This window comes from Leptosomus discolor, chromosome 5 (assembly GCF_034619465.1).
Source record: "Leptosomus discolor isolate bLepDis1 chromosome 5, bLepDis1.hap2, whole genome shotgun sequence".
Taxonomy (NCBI): Eukaryota; Metazoa; Chordata; class Aves; order Leptosomiformes; family Leptosomidae; genus Leptosomus; species Leptosomus discolor.
In genome coordinates this window covers 19,207,980-19,222,645 of record NC_141395.1, presented here as the reverse complement: position 1 = coordinate 19,222,645, position 14,666 = coordinate 19,207,980, and the positions used below count along the sequence as shown (strand labels likewise).

At 36.2% G+C, this 14,666-nt stretch overlaps 1 protein-coding gene across 1 annotated transcript in view; it reads right to left on the bottom strand.

Moving 5' to 3' along the window:
* PSMD14 (proteasome 26S subunit, non-ATPase 14) overlaps positions 1–14,423 on the bottom strand; it is a 42,876-nt gene extending 28,453 nt beyond the window's left edge. The window contains exons 1-2 of the mRNA XM_009961089.2: positions 14,361–14,423; positions 11,384–11,435 (exon numbers count right to left, since the gene is read on the bottom strand). Of these exons, the coding sequence (XP_009959391.1) occupies positions 11,384–11,431 (48 nt within the window). The 5' untranslated portion in view covers positions 11,432–11,435; positions 14,361–14,423. The remainder of the gene's footprint in view (positions 1–11,383; positions 11,436–14,360) is intronic.
* Between the last annotated feature and the right edge of the window lie 243 nt (positions 14,424–14,666).

Below are 14,666 nucleotides of genomic sequence, written 5' to 3'. Positions count from 1 at the left end.
AAGAGTTCTGAAATTATTGTGATGTACCAGTTCAGGATATTTGATGATGAAAGGATCCATAGGTCAAAACTTGTCCAGAATCTGCCTTCACAACAGATTTAGTTTCACATTATTTTTCTACCAAAGATAAATTGGCAGATAAAATACTATAGGCATACACTTGTCTTTCTACAGAAAATTATAAATCCAAAGTTCATCACATTCTTAACGTAGAACTTTTAAAGATTTAACAGCTAAGACCAACAGAATAGATCTTGAGTCTTCCAAGTAGTTTACTTGGCTTTAGATGATGCTATTTGAAAACAACAGACATTTGGAAACTGGAACTAATTTACTTCCATCTCTGACCACTTCCTTTTCCATAAATGGCTGACAATCTAACACAGCCTTAGAGCGACAGTCACAGCTTCTGCGTGCTAGTTACACAATATGTGGCAGCTAGCTACGGGTTACATGTTTTGAGGTTTCTTTGGCCTGTTTCTGCTAGTCTTCTACAGAAGTTTATGCATTTGTTTCATGAAGCAAAGAGGAAGAAAGACTTTATTTGCTGATCTCTTACATGGAGGTAAAGTATTTTACAGTGACCCTCCACAGCATGTGCTATTATCACTGTTCATAAACTTCACTGCCTGCCAACTTTAACAAAGGAGCACCATCCTTATGAAGCAGAGTACCAAATTAAATTAACTGGTGTCAGAAACCCAAACAAGAAAGCATTTGTATCTGCAACGCAAAAGATCTGCTGGTATTTTTGGTTACATTAATGTATTCAAAGAAGGTCAGACAGTTCTCCCACTCCATGGAGTTTTATAAGACTATCCACCTCACTGCAAAACAGCAAATACTGCCTTCATTCTGCCAGCCCACAGCTTTACTGGGTAATTTCTTGGGGAACTGGAGAAAAATGAGATTTGGAAACAGCAAGAAATACTGAACAATGTTTTTCCCCAAGCATTCCTGTATAAGCTGAATACAATAATTATTAAACTTCAAGAACTGTTCTTAAAAAAATACTGTTACTGTGCTACTTACTGAAAATGGAGGTTTCTTCTAAATCAACTATACATGCTGTCAGTCACTGAAATGAGTTGCCTGATGGCCAGCCATCTCATAAAGCCCAACAAAACTCTGTTTTTGTTTAGAATGGCAGAATCCCAATTTCAGTAATAATTAATAAATTAAATAAAATTCAGTTGTTATCAAAATAATAATGGTTAAAATACATTTCATTTTTTGCTTAATTTTTTTCAGTAAGTCTTATAATGGAAAAAGAAACACGATCACGTTATGAACAGAAGATTACATTGTAATATTAAATTATGCATAATACTATTTTTGTTCAAGCAGTTAAAGAGATGATCCAATATAAAAAGCAGTCCTTTACTCAAGCAGCCCTTGTTGACGAAGCGTTAAAGGCATTTGCCATTCTAACAGGGTAAAAACTAATGCCTGGAAGTGTTATCTACTCAGGCCTTTTAGCAAATTTGTTAACACTTTTAGGTGTATTACTCCACCTTTCTCTTAGTGTGAACTGGTATCAATTTAGCCAAGTTTGTTATGTTATTAAAATACCTGCTGATTAAATGTGAAATAAAGTGTCATTTTAGAGCACTGCTCTTTATTTGTACTATTTTAAATTTATTCAAATAGGTATAGAAAGTGGACTCGATTAATTATATGAACACATGAAAAGTATTCCACAAATGAAGACACTTTCTATTGTTTAAATGGATCTTAAACACTGCTCTGGTGTCACGCTGATAACACAAAAGATTATTTTGAAACACATCATAGCTGTTTCAACAAAGAAACAGTTTTCCAGGGGCACCTGTAATAAAAAAAGGCAGTGAACTAAAGTGCTGTAGAGCAAATCTTAAGCTTTATTGCACCAAACAACATATTTCTGTGTAAAACATAAGAACTGCTACAATCATTACTACTTTTTTTCTTATTTTATTTTTGCAGTTGGAACAATTTATACATGAACATAGGACACACAAGCGAACACTGACAGCTGTAGTGTTTATTTCTTTCCCAGTAAGGTAAGAAAAAACCTTTTAATAGTTTAATTTTGTGAGTATTAAACAACTAGTGTGAAAAACAAGCTGCATGTAAACTATTTCTACTGCCTCTGCTTCAATGACTAGCTGAGGCAACCTGTTATAGGAGGTGTTAATTGGCAATAGGAGTACAAGTCAGAAGCATGTTCCCCATCGTCCTAACCCAGCAAGGCTAGGTCATTAAAGTGGAAATGAATTCTTTCATGCCGACTTAACCCTTTCAGTACATATTTTCAGCTGTTATATCTAAAGACAATTGAGAAAGATTAACTAAAAAAAAAAAAGACAGAAAAAACTTGCACTACTTTTGAATTTAAAAAAAGTATTTACCCCCCCTTTTTCTCTACCTCCTCCAAAACAAGTGTTTCAGATAATCATGACATTTATTATATAAGTGGAGGGGAAAAGGGCAACTGGGGTATAAATGCAATGACAATCATTGTAAAACAATGATTTGTCATATTAAAGGATGTGTGGAAAGATCAGGCACTTAAAGTGAGCTTAAAACTACCGTTTTGTGGAGGTAAACCCAATGGTGGGCATACAGCTCAGTAAGAGGGGAAAAAACCATTACAGAATACTACCTGCAGAGAGGACACAAACTCGAGCAAGCGGAGAGGAAGCAGATGTATTAGCGATAATAAAAAGACCTTAACAGTTCACAGGAGTACCACTGCTCTTCTCTACTTACCCTTTGTCAGTAAGTGGTATAACTTGATGATATATTGACATAAAGAATAAAATATTTCTTAGATCAGCATAGTGCTTTTTACACATTGCTAAGCTTACAATTCTAAACAAAATTGTGACTGTGGAGCAATTTTTCCTGTACTGAAACAATACACTCATAGAAAATACCAACTCTTATTCCAGCAACAAAAGCGGCGAAGGGAATAGTAATATTCCTGGATCTCAATGGTTTTAGCAACACTGTCATGACAAGCACCAGAAGCCACGTATTGAATTTGCCATAGTTCAAGAAGTTAACACGGTCATGACGGAGAAAGTGATCCAGTTCATAAAAAAAAAAGGAAAAAAACTGTAGAGCTCATAAAAAGGGAAAAATGCACTACTTTGCACCGTGAATCACACACTAATTAGCAGCAATTTGAAATTTTATTGCAGTTTTCAAGCTAGTACACACACAATTTTACAGTTAGTTCCACATCAACAGGACTATATTTTGAAGCTAGCATTATGTCTAAACAGTTTGTGTGTTTAGGCCCACTTTTATACCAATTATAATCAAGCATACATAACAGACCACAAAATACCATAAGCCTCAAACAGCCTAGATTTCTGAAAGGATCACATTGTCTTGTTACACCATATGTCAGATGAAATAAAAAAAAAAGTAGTAATATGTTTAATCTCATAGACAGTCTCATAGACTCCAAAATGGAGTAGGGATACTAGGGAAATATCATGGCATCAATTACTACTTTAAATTTAAAATATCTGAAAAAACCAAACCAACCCTGCCTTAGCATGTTTTTCAAAATCCTGCCTCCTAAAAAAAGTTTATCCAGGTTCACATTTACAGCAGAAGTCCATTGACAGCAATATAGATGGACTTGAAATAGATAATGTTTCCCATCTCCCCTCCTCTTCAAAAAATCAAAATTGCAGAACACTGAACTTCGTTAGCTTTGAGCAGCTGGTTAAATGGATTGGGATCAACAGTTCATAAACACGTCTTCAGTGCAGACCTGAAACTTCAATGCTTAACTTTTCTGTTTGTTTGGGTTTTTTGTTTCTGTGGGCTTTGCCTTTTTAAATTAAGCACAACATCAGACAAAAATAATCTCTAGATCACTAGGACACTCCAGAGAACCTGGCTAGAATTTTAGCTAAAGGAAGAAAGGAAGCCACTGAAGTTTAGCTTATGTTTCTATCCTATCCATCCATCAGTAATCTCTCTTGCACTACTAACAGTTTCATGGAAGAGGTATAGTGATCCACCAACATGGGCACGTGCAGGATTTTCCATATACCTGTAGAATGTCATGTGTTTTACTCATCTAGTTGCCCAAAACTGTCAAAACTTTAAAAGGTCTTTCATAAAAAACAGCACTCCTGTTATTTACTATGACCATTGAAAATATTCTCAAAGACTGAGCCCTAAAGCTTACTAAGAAAAAAAAAGTTACCAGGATTTGGCATCAAATGATGCTCGCTGAATTTATTTTCAAGTCAGACAAGCTAAATTTTACTACAATGTACTTCACAAAAAGTCATTCTACTTAGTCCCATTTTTATTAGACATAAATATTTATTACGCAATATTAACATATGTTCATGATATAGCTATTTACATGTATCACCTTGATGCAATTTGCAGTAGTCAGACTTTCTGCAATGTTCCCAACACAACTGTTGCATGAAATGGCCACTTAAGTGTAATCTGTCCTGGTTCTAGAGTCTCTCTTTACCCCATATAATCTACAAATTCAGTAAGACATGCAAAAAAGCAAAGGAAGGTATGCTGCATCACTGCAGTTAATATTCCTTACTATCAAGCATAAGGACTAGATGACCTTTAAAGGTCCCTTCCAGCCCAAACCATTCTATGCTAAAGTTATGGTTTGCAAAAAGCCATAAGATCAAGGACACAAAACAAATCTTCAGCAACATCATACACGTTTTAGAAAAGAAATTGCTATTTTTCACAACCTCAAGCTACTGGGAAAAAATAAAATCCAGAAAATACGAAGGTCAGTTTCAGTCCAAAATAAACCCAGGACTAACCTGTTATCTATTCCTATCACCATTACAGAAGGTATTGGGAATTAGAAACAAGAGCCTCAAGGCAGATAACGAGTCAGCATTTGTAGATTTTGTCTGCCTCCAGAAGTCTTGCTCTAATGCAGACTTTTAATTACCTTATTCTAGACACAGTTCTGCCAAGAAGGCGAGGTAGCCCTCAGCGGGTGCTGTCTGAGGTCACCCTAAAGTACACTTTGTGCAGCAAAGCAGTTAAAAGGTATTTACTCAATACATAAAAGAACACACTGGGTTCTATATGCCTACAGGCTCTCTGCTGTGAAAAGTTGGTCCTCTGGACACAAGCAGGTGAACTGGCAGACTCAGTGGCAATATATAGGAAAGTTGGTTGTTTGTAACACTTTTTAGAAACAAAAAAAATCCCAAACTACACCACTATTAATACAAGAAGAACACTTCAAACTTCCAGGAAAAACTGAAAAGGACTCTTGTACACCACAGGAAGAAAACAGAAGCCCCTGTTCAAAGGTGCTGCAATTTAATATTCAATAGCATGGGATTTCAGAAAGAAGAAACCATTTCTAAGAGAAATAAATTAAACTGATCACTGTAAGGGGGATGATTCCTGCTTACAGAAAGGAACGTTACAAGTGAATAGGTGCAATGCAAAAGGCACAAAGATGTCTGCTCTTGTTTAGTCTTTTTTTCCCCTGTTCTTTCTCATTATGGCTATACTCATTTCCTTGTCCAAGCTCCTTTGTCTCTTCTGGGGAAAGGCTGCTGGACTATACTGGCAATTAAGTTGAGGAGAGAGAAACTAATTGCCTAATTATTAGAAATAAGGAAGTTTAAGATCTGAGGCCAAGAGAAGGCAGCTAAAAATGGTCTCCAGAGTTTATATGAAAATAGCAGATCAGAGGAAACTGGTAATGCTCAGGCACAACCCACTAGCTTTGTTATTTTCAGTGTTCTGTTTATTTGTGATTAATATCTAAGATATGACTGTAGTACAGCCCATCATACTTCAAGGCAGCTTTTATAACACAAAGTATGCACTGTGTTGCAAGTACAATCATATGACTGTTCCTAAACCAATTCTACCATGTTTCTCTCCCTCTCCCATTAGCACTTTTGGATATAAATCACATTACAATCACTGAAACAGTGATTCAAATGTAGGAGAACTACACCCAGACTTCAGCAATCCCCAACAACTTTCAAATAAGCCTACACTACCCATGGAGCTATCCTCATCTCCAGTGCAAGCAGACCCAGGCCACACCAGTACCTTAAATTGGATATGAAGCTTTCGGTTGAACAGCCCTGTATTAAAACACTAACCAACGCAGTAAAATACTCATCTCAGTCAATGAAAGTAAGACAGCACAGTTCAAAGTGCTTTTCTGCTCCCTGAAACAAAATAATTTATTTTACATATAAAACTAACGCTAAGACAGTGTACAGGAGGTAAACTAGGCAATCAATTAAGTCTTTTGACTCCCTTATGGGAGTTGATGTTGGGTGTTCTGAATGGACGAGACGTCACTGAGAAAATTTTCCTACTCTTTCAATAGGCTGATTGAAATCTTTGGGGAAAAAAAGTAGAACTGGAATAACCCACCCAAATTCTACACCACCTCATCTACTGGGAGGCATATTGGAATTCTAGAAATGCTAACATCCCTGGCACTTGAGAACTTAGCTGGAAAATGTCTCTGAAGCAACGGCACAGAAATTACATACAGTTTTAAAAGCTATAATTCAGATTTATTCCCCTGGCATAGTATTCTCAAAAGGAGTACCTGAAGATTCAAATACATGCGAGAAGCAGACCATAGCGTACCACCACAATTCAAACTCCATAAAGCACATAACACCCAGGAGATACAGGAAGGAAAAAGTCATGCAGGTGCAACCAAGATACCAAAACACTCTACAGCTTTCCAAACAAAAAAAGCACTTCATTACATTAAAAGACAACACATTTGCACCATTCAAACTAAAACATAACCTGTTTCAATAATCAATTAACCAAAACAATTTTCAATAAGATATTACGGTGTTAGGGGTTTTTTTTTCTGGTTGGGGTTTGGTTTTTTTTGGGGGGGGAAGGGGTGGGAGTGTTTGTTGGGGTTTGTTTTGGTTTTGAGGTTTTTTGTTCTTGATGAGGGTGTTGTTTTGTTTGGGGTTTTTTGTTCATTTGGTTTTTTACATAGGGAATCTTAGGATGTAGATTAGCCAGCTAGAACACGTCATTCACTTTGAGACACACAGCAGCTTAATGAAGTAATTCAAGGAAACTTGCATTTAATTGTTAATTGGGAATGATCTACACTAAGCATGACCCTCCTTTGCCACCAGATCACCAACTCTTATTCTGAAGCCCGGCAGAACACTGAGCCAGTAGTGCTCTTTTCTAATAACCATCCTGGCTAGATCAGCAGATGAAACAGAACTTTAGATCAGTGGCAGGTCTCCCAAGTTCCCACAGTGCCATAGATTTACTGAATGGGATCAGCGTGTTCTAAAAAACCATGATAATGTGAGGGAAAAAGGTTCCACGGCATCAAGCAGTGCAATGCTTGAAACCTCATAATCAAAGTGACAGTTTTCAAGTGCCATTTACAATGCCCTAATCTGGAAACATCCCAGCTAACCCATCTGATCAACTATTTCACAGATGGAAGCACTTGATGGCTAATTGGCAAGTCCATTATTCAAATAAAATAGCTATCTGCACTTCTATTTTCTATATTCCAAGTCAAGGTGTAAACACTCCTTATAAGACACAGGTCACTTCTCTGTCTCTCCCTCCCTTCCCATTTGGATTTTTTCCCTTCCCCTCTGCCATCAAATATGTTAATTCAGAAATACAGAATCAGTTTTATTTTCCACTTATTGGACTAGAACAGTCGTCTGCACCAACAGAGCAATGTAAACGAGTATTTTTCAAAAACCCACCAAGTCACAAAAATTATTTCCACAGCATTTTTAAGAAGTGTCATTAATTATTTCACTGCTATCACATCTGGATTCAGAAAAACAGACAGGACGCGTTAGCATGGACAAGAACTCGTATAGCCTGGATTATTGTTCTGAAAGCATTGGGGAGAGAGAGCCCTGCTAAAAATGTACTTCCTTTGCTCACGCTCTTAAACAGTAACCAGTAGGATTGCCTAATAGAGGCATATGTGGAACTGATTTCACTAGCAAACAATAGTTCAGCGTACAAAATGAAGAGGAGTGTTGCTCCAGATTCCTGCCTGCTACATAAGTACAACGCTTTTACGTACCCCACAAAGCCTGTTAATTTGTCTGCAGCAAATGTACAATGCAAAGTAAAGTATTAAATCACTAGAGAAATTCTGTGGTAGGCAGTATTCCAGGGGGATGAACAGGGAGAGAGGGAAAGGAATGAGCTAGGAAAGGGAAGATAACAACTAAAAAACTCCAGGGGGTCAGAAGGAAGAAGAAAGGAGACCATACAAGAGAAGGAAAAGGGCATTGCCAAAACCTGAATTCCCAGGAACTACAGAAGGGAAATTAAGGTAATAAGCATTTTGTTTGGGACATCACAATACCTTCAAATCTTAACCATTCCCCTACATCTTTTTAAAAAAAGCTTCAATCACTCATACTTCTTATATGTATATCATTAGAGTGGAAATTCGAATGCCTACAATACCAGGCATGTAAGACAATTCTACATGAACAAGTGTTGCAAAGAAGATCTTATTTATGGTATCAAGATCAAAACTAAATACAGGTACCCTCCCATACAAAGAACACAAAGTTAATGACCAAGTTCACTGCCAGAAAATGCTGTGGATGGCTTATGTAATGCCAAAAGCTATCAGATTCTCTTCCCTTGTCTCTTGTACACCTGCTGCCCTGTGAAATCAGTCCTTTGTCCACCTAAGGCTAAAAGGGTGGAAATGGCTCAAACCTTCTAGTCACTGGAGGGAAAGTTTGTTGAAATATCACTAAGATCACTTCCTTAAAGATCTGTTATTAGCCATATGAAGACAGGCTTAGGGTTGGCGGAATTTAGCATGGACCACCTCTGGACAATTCAACATTGAAGGCCAATCAGGCACTCAACAGCACGCTGAAGGAACAAACACTAAGAAAAGAGAAGAACCATAAAAACACTGAAAGCCGTTTTCAAGTGGAATACATGACACCAACAGACTCGAAAAGAAAGTTGTAAAAACATGAATCCAAAGAGCACTTGGGACAACATATTTGAGTTTGAAGATGAAGGAAAAAACAAAACCAAAAAACCCCAAACAAGGTAATAATCAGAAGAGGTGGTTTTACCATGGGGAAAGAGCCAGTTAACTGCTGTTGAAGAAGCTAAAGCAAGTCAATGAGAAAGAATTCCTTGGCAGAGATCAAATAGGGACTGTGCTGACCAAGCATTTGCTGTTACTCGAACATTAGCTACAAAACAAGTCAAACAGACTGTTAGCAGACCTTATGTGATGCAGTCCTCTTGCTAAGCAACCCCCCCCCAAATTGTGTTATGAAATTACTTTGAAAATGCTTTTCTTTTTCTACAAGCCTATACACACCGGTGACTTATGTTAGCAAGAATGACTCACTCAACAGATGTTTTTACAATGTTCAACCTTAAAAGCAAAACCTCCAATGACAGAACAACTGATACAACAGTAAGAAAAACAAAAGGCTTTGTACAGTTGCTGAAAACACTCCAGTGCAAACAAATGGTAATAACTTTGTTTACTTACTAGCACAACAAAGTATGTCCAAGAAATACCTGACTTCTCCATCTCAAAGCTGTCTAATTCACTCTGGATTACCTCTCAATTATCAATCAATCAATATTCAGAACAGAAGTGATCTTTCAAAGTCCACTGAAATTGTATTTTAAGGATATAAAATCATTCTTTTTGAAAAGCCTTCCTGCTGATTCAATAAACCAAAAGACACAAAAGTAGTCAAGATAGCCAGTGAAAGCAGAAACCTGCATAAGGAGTAATTCAGTTTTCCCTTTTTTTTTTTTTTAATGCAACACATACTCATCAATCCATTTAAGAGACAATTCCATATTTAAACAAACACAGAGCAGCTTTGCAGGCCAAAGCTGCCAGAGGAGTTCAGCGAGCTGCTTCTGAATGTTATGTTCTATTGTCTGCCACAATTTTCTAGCAAGCTGTAAGTTAAAGCTGAGAAATTTAGAAAGCAGCAGAGAGAGTTAACTGTAAATCTGAAAAACAGCTTTGATATGCGTCAAGTTCAGAGAGGACTAAGAAGTGAAAGCTTGAGTGATTAGACTGCGCAGATGTTAAAAAAAATGAAGAGTCATGAAGCAGGCTGGCAGCTCAGAGGAACAAGAGAAATAACTGTTTAAGAAAGTGAAACTAAAAATAACTGAGGGCTGCTTGAAGATTCACTAAGAAAGCGTGAATAGAATTTTATCTATAAAAAGGAAAAAAATTATGCACCAAAAGTTACTGCTTATTTGGCAAAACACCTAGAGGCTGTAAATAGGCTTAGAATATTTCACCAAATGCTTCAATATTAAACCACTCCTTTCCTAGTTATACTGGACACAAACACACTACACACAACCAAAAGAATCTGAGGGTTTAGCAATTGCAATCATCCCAGAAGCAAACTCACACACACATCACTAAGCCTAAGACAAACAGAACTGATTCCTTCAGAAGAAGAGTCTGGATTCTTGATTTAGAACATAGCCCCAGAGGCTGATGAAGAAAGCAGAGAAAGGCCGGCTACTGCAGCCAGCCAAGACTACAAAGGAAATCACACTGGAGCCCTTTCCTTAAGGAAATAACTCTTCCTACAAGCCTCAGACAAAGTCCCTAATTTTTTTTTTTTTTCCTGTATCTACAGGAATCAGCACAATGTAATAAGATCAGCTTTGTTTTATTTTTGAAGACTCCTGGCCACACCAGTTGGCCAAGGAAATGAGCACTAGGACTTACTCTAGTGGTAGGAAAGGTCATACAAGGTCTCCCACTGGAATAGGACAGCTGCCAGGGAGGCCTTTTTGCTGTAAGTACAGTTACAGAAGTGAGGTGAACAGCAAACAAGAGAAAACACAATAAAACACACTATAGGCTACAACTACCTGCAAGAGACAAACTCAACACAAATTACCTCCTGAAATTTCCATATACTTCAGTATGTTACAATGCCCATCGCAGTATGGTCCAAGGACTGAAATACAGCATTTATGAGGCAGCAAGTGGGATGCTCAGCCATTTAAACAATCTTCATGTTCCGAAATTCCTTATTATCAGAAAATTATCTTTTAATTTTATTCTGTGTTTCCAATGCGTTTCAATCCAAACTTGAAAACGTTCAGACAAATGAAAGGTTTATAAACATGCTTTAAACTCAGTGCCAACACAAGAGTTCATACTGATTAAAAAAAAAAAAAACAAACAGTCAGGCTGTAACAATTATTTGCAGACACTTAGATAGCATCTCTAGAGTCAGAGATTATTACTATGGACTCTGGCTTTTTGATGTTGTTTTTATATATAATAAAAGGAATATTCCAGAACTGATAATATTAAAGAAAAGACATTGACAAGCTATATACTAACCTGTCCCAGCCCAGGTACAGCTCCTCCAAGTCGCAGAAGTCTATCCATATTTCTAAAAAAAACAGAAACAAAGGAAAAATGTTCCTAAGCTCTGAAGTGTTTACTAAATTACTATCTATATAATTCACCTTCAGTCACTCAGTATGTCAAAAATATTGGTGGTAATTACAACACAACATCAGACTTCCTGTTAATTAACACCACATATTAATTCAAGAAGCTGTCTTCCATGCTAATTAACAGACCTTGTTTTATTGCTTTGGTTTTGGGTTATCCCCATTTCTGAAGACGAGTGTTCTTGTCAAACTTCTCAAAACTTTCCTATCATTCAATTTATCGGGGAATTTTTGTTGCTTAAGAACAGCACCTACATCCAGAAAGTGCCTTAAAACTTTAGATATATAATCAAGTTTACTCCAATTTATTCAGAAAGCATCAATAAAAATGTGAAAGTAAGGATTTTAGCATCCTCATTAGTAAGTTCCGTGCTAATTAACTTACAGCTTGTCAGTTATCATCAAAACTACACGTGAAAGACACTGAGCAGATTACGGATCTCTGAATTAGCATCAAAAGCTTTTTTTTAATGAACTCATTATACTAAAAGAAATACTGTAAAGTAAACATTTAATGTGTATATAGTTAGAACACTAGTGACAGTACAGTCATTTAATACATTCCCAGTGTTGCATGTGCCACTGCTCTAGTGCAAGATTATTCCAATCAATACAACTAACTTGTTACTTTAAAATAAAAAGCAGCTTTTCTATCTTGCAACTTTCAAAGGAATCATCTCCAGGAATAAGAAGTGTTAAGGTGCCCACCCGAAAAAATGACATTGATATTTATTTCTCTGGTTTATTCACTTTCTATTGTTGAAGAGCAAACTCCTATTTAATTGTGGATATCTAAGTAAGGGTTCTGCCACCGCTGTTACAGACCTTTATCTTGCTTGCTTGTCTTTTTCAACTTCCTAGCTTTATACAACAAAACTCAGTGATAACAGAAACAAAACTCACTGAATATTACTTTTTAAACAGCGGCTTTCTGCAAATAAAGCCATTTCCAAGGCTTACAGAAATTAATAAATTTTACTGGCTTATTTTAGTTGTGAAATAGAAGATAGAATGTAAAGCATCAGAAACAACAATCTTAATTGCACAAGTTTTAACACAACACAACAAAGCTTGATCAGGCGATATAAGAGCAATTGAGAACAGCAAGTAATGGTATTTCAAAAATACATCCATCTTCCAAATGGATGTTACATTACACAAGAGATTTATATACATAATTTCAACAGATTGTATTAACAATACTAATTCAAGGACTTCTTTTAAAGTTAATTATGCAAAAAACCTTTGAACATATGAAAAATAAGCTTGCTTAGCAAAAATAAAAAAGTCTTTATGTTGAAGGTGAATGTCATTTCATTATTCCTTCTGAAATTTGCTAATATTTGTACTGACTAGATACTAATAGGCTTTATTTCAGTTTAAATTTAAACCAGGTATTTTAAGCTTGTCAACACACAAAGAGAAAGCATTTGAACCTACCACTAGACAAGATTATCTAACTCCTACTTTAATCATGTATGGAATTTCACCCATTTCAAACAACAATGTCTAAGACACAGATCAATAATACCTACTCTATTTGCTAATTTCATTTTCCTAGTTTAATGCACTAGCAAGCTATTAGCTTCATTTCATTCACTCCCTTGATTTTGTAGAACATGCAAATCTAACAACTGCAGCCTCAACTGCCAATAAGTACTTTCTTAAAGCTACCTTGGCACTATATGAATTAAAAAGAAGTTTATTAAAAGGTCAATGGTTATGCTTTTCTTTTCAGACAGCCATTGAAACCAAGCTTCTTTATTACAGGCAAAAGCTGCACACAAAGTGTATACACTTTTCTATCCTGAAATACAACAAATTCCAATTAAGTTTTAGGATTTCCATGGAAAGGTTAAGTTGCTGTTTAAAGCTATTATGTAAGCACATGGTAAACGGCTTCAATAAAATAGTCACGCCAACTACATTTCATTTCACCCCTCTGTGGTAGATACTCCTCCATTGAAACCCACAATGATTCATCTTTCATGACACTCACGAGGGCTGAAGAGTAGCTGAGAAGTACATTTAGACTACTAAAATTATGATTTTAAGCAATCATGGTTGTACATTTATTTTAAGAAATTCTTAGTCTCTACAACTGGTAACCATAAAAGTGGTGTCTCCTACAACTACAGCAACTTCCATAAGCTGATAAGGTGTATTACCTACGTACATTTAAGACATAACACTGAATAACAAATGTTATACCTATCCACGTTTCACTTTAGCAAGTGATTTATTCCAGTTTCTAACCCAATAGAACAGTACATAATTTATAGAAGCAAATTTTCCTGTATTTAAGTTGGATTAGACTAATTAGTTACACAAACTGATTATTTATTTCCATAACTTTCCAAGTTGTAGAACAACAAAATCTCACTGTTTTACAGAACTAGACAGATGTAACACCACCCACCTAACTATCCCAGACTAGCCACTGAACTGAAGATGTTCAGATTCTCAAGACAGTGGCACAGAAAGAAAATCTCTGCAAACCAGTTGTAGATGCACAGCAAAGTATTTCACCAGCTCCATGGCTTGACTCCAGTTAGAGTTTCAGCAACTAATACTCTACTTCCTTATTTGTAACTGAAGGTGTTTTAGTAGGTTATAGTATATTTAGATCTAAACATATTTGTTTACTCTGTATAAACTTCCAAAGAATTTCAGTTAGTGATCCAAATTAAACCAACTTTTAACTTTTGTTAATCCACTGTGCCCAAGTATTATTTCAGCCACAAATTCTATTTATGAAACAATGCTTTTGTAAACCTTAGAGCAGTTTGAGCAAAATTTTTTATTTTGCTTAATTAAGATAACTTTAGCATTTAGAAGTAAAGCAAATATGCATTTCTAACCTGGTGCTCAGCAAGAGGCGATCGCAGAACCAACTCAGCAGCAGTTCCCACTTTTTGACTATAAAGATGATGCCAGTAGGTCTCTTTCCTATAGAAGGAAATAGAAAGGAGGGGAAAGGCAGAAAAACAGTAAAATTTAGAAACAGCAGCAAGCACACGTTAAAAGAAACGTTACATTGATGACCTACAAAAAGCACCATTGAAGAATAATCCAAAGAATGTCTTTTTTTTTTTTTTTTTTTTTTGCTTGTACCATATAATCCCTGGAAGCAGCACACACCATGTCCTACCCAAGTATCTGTAACA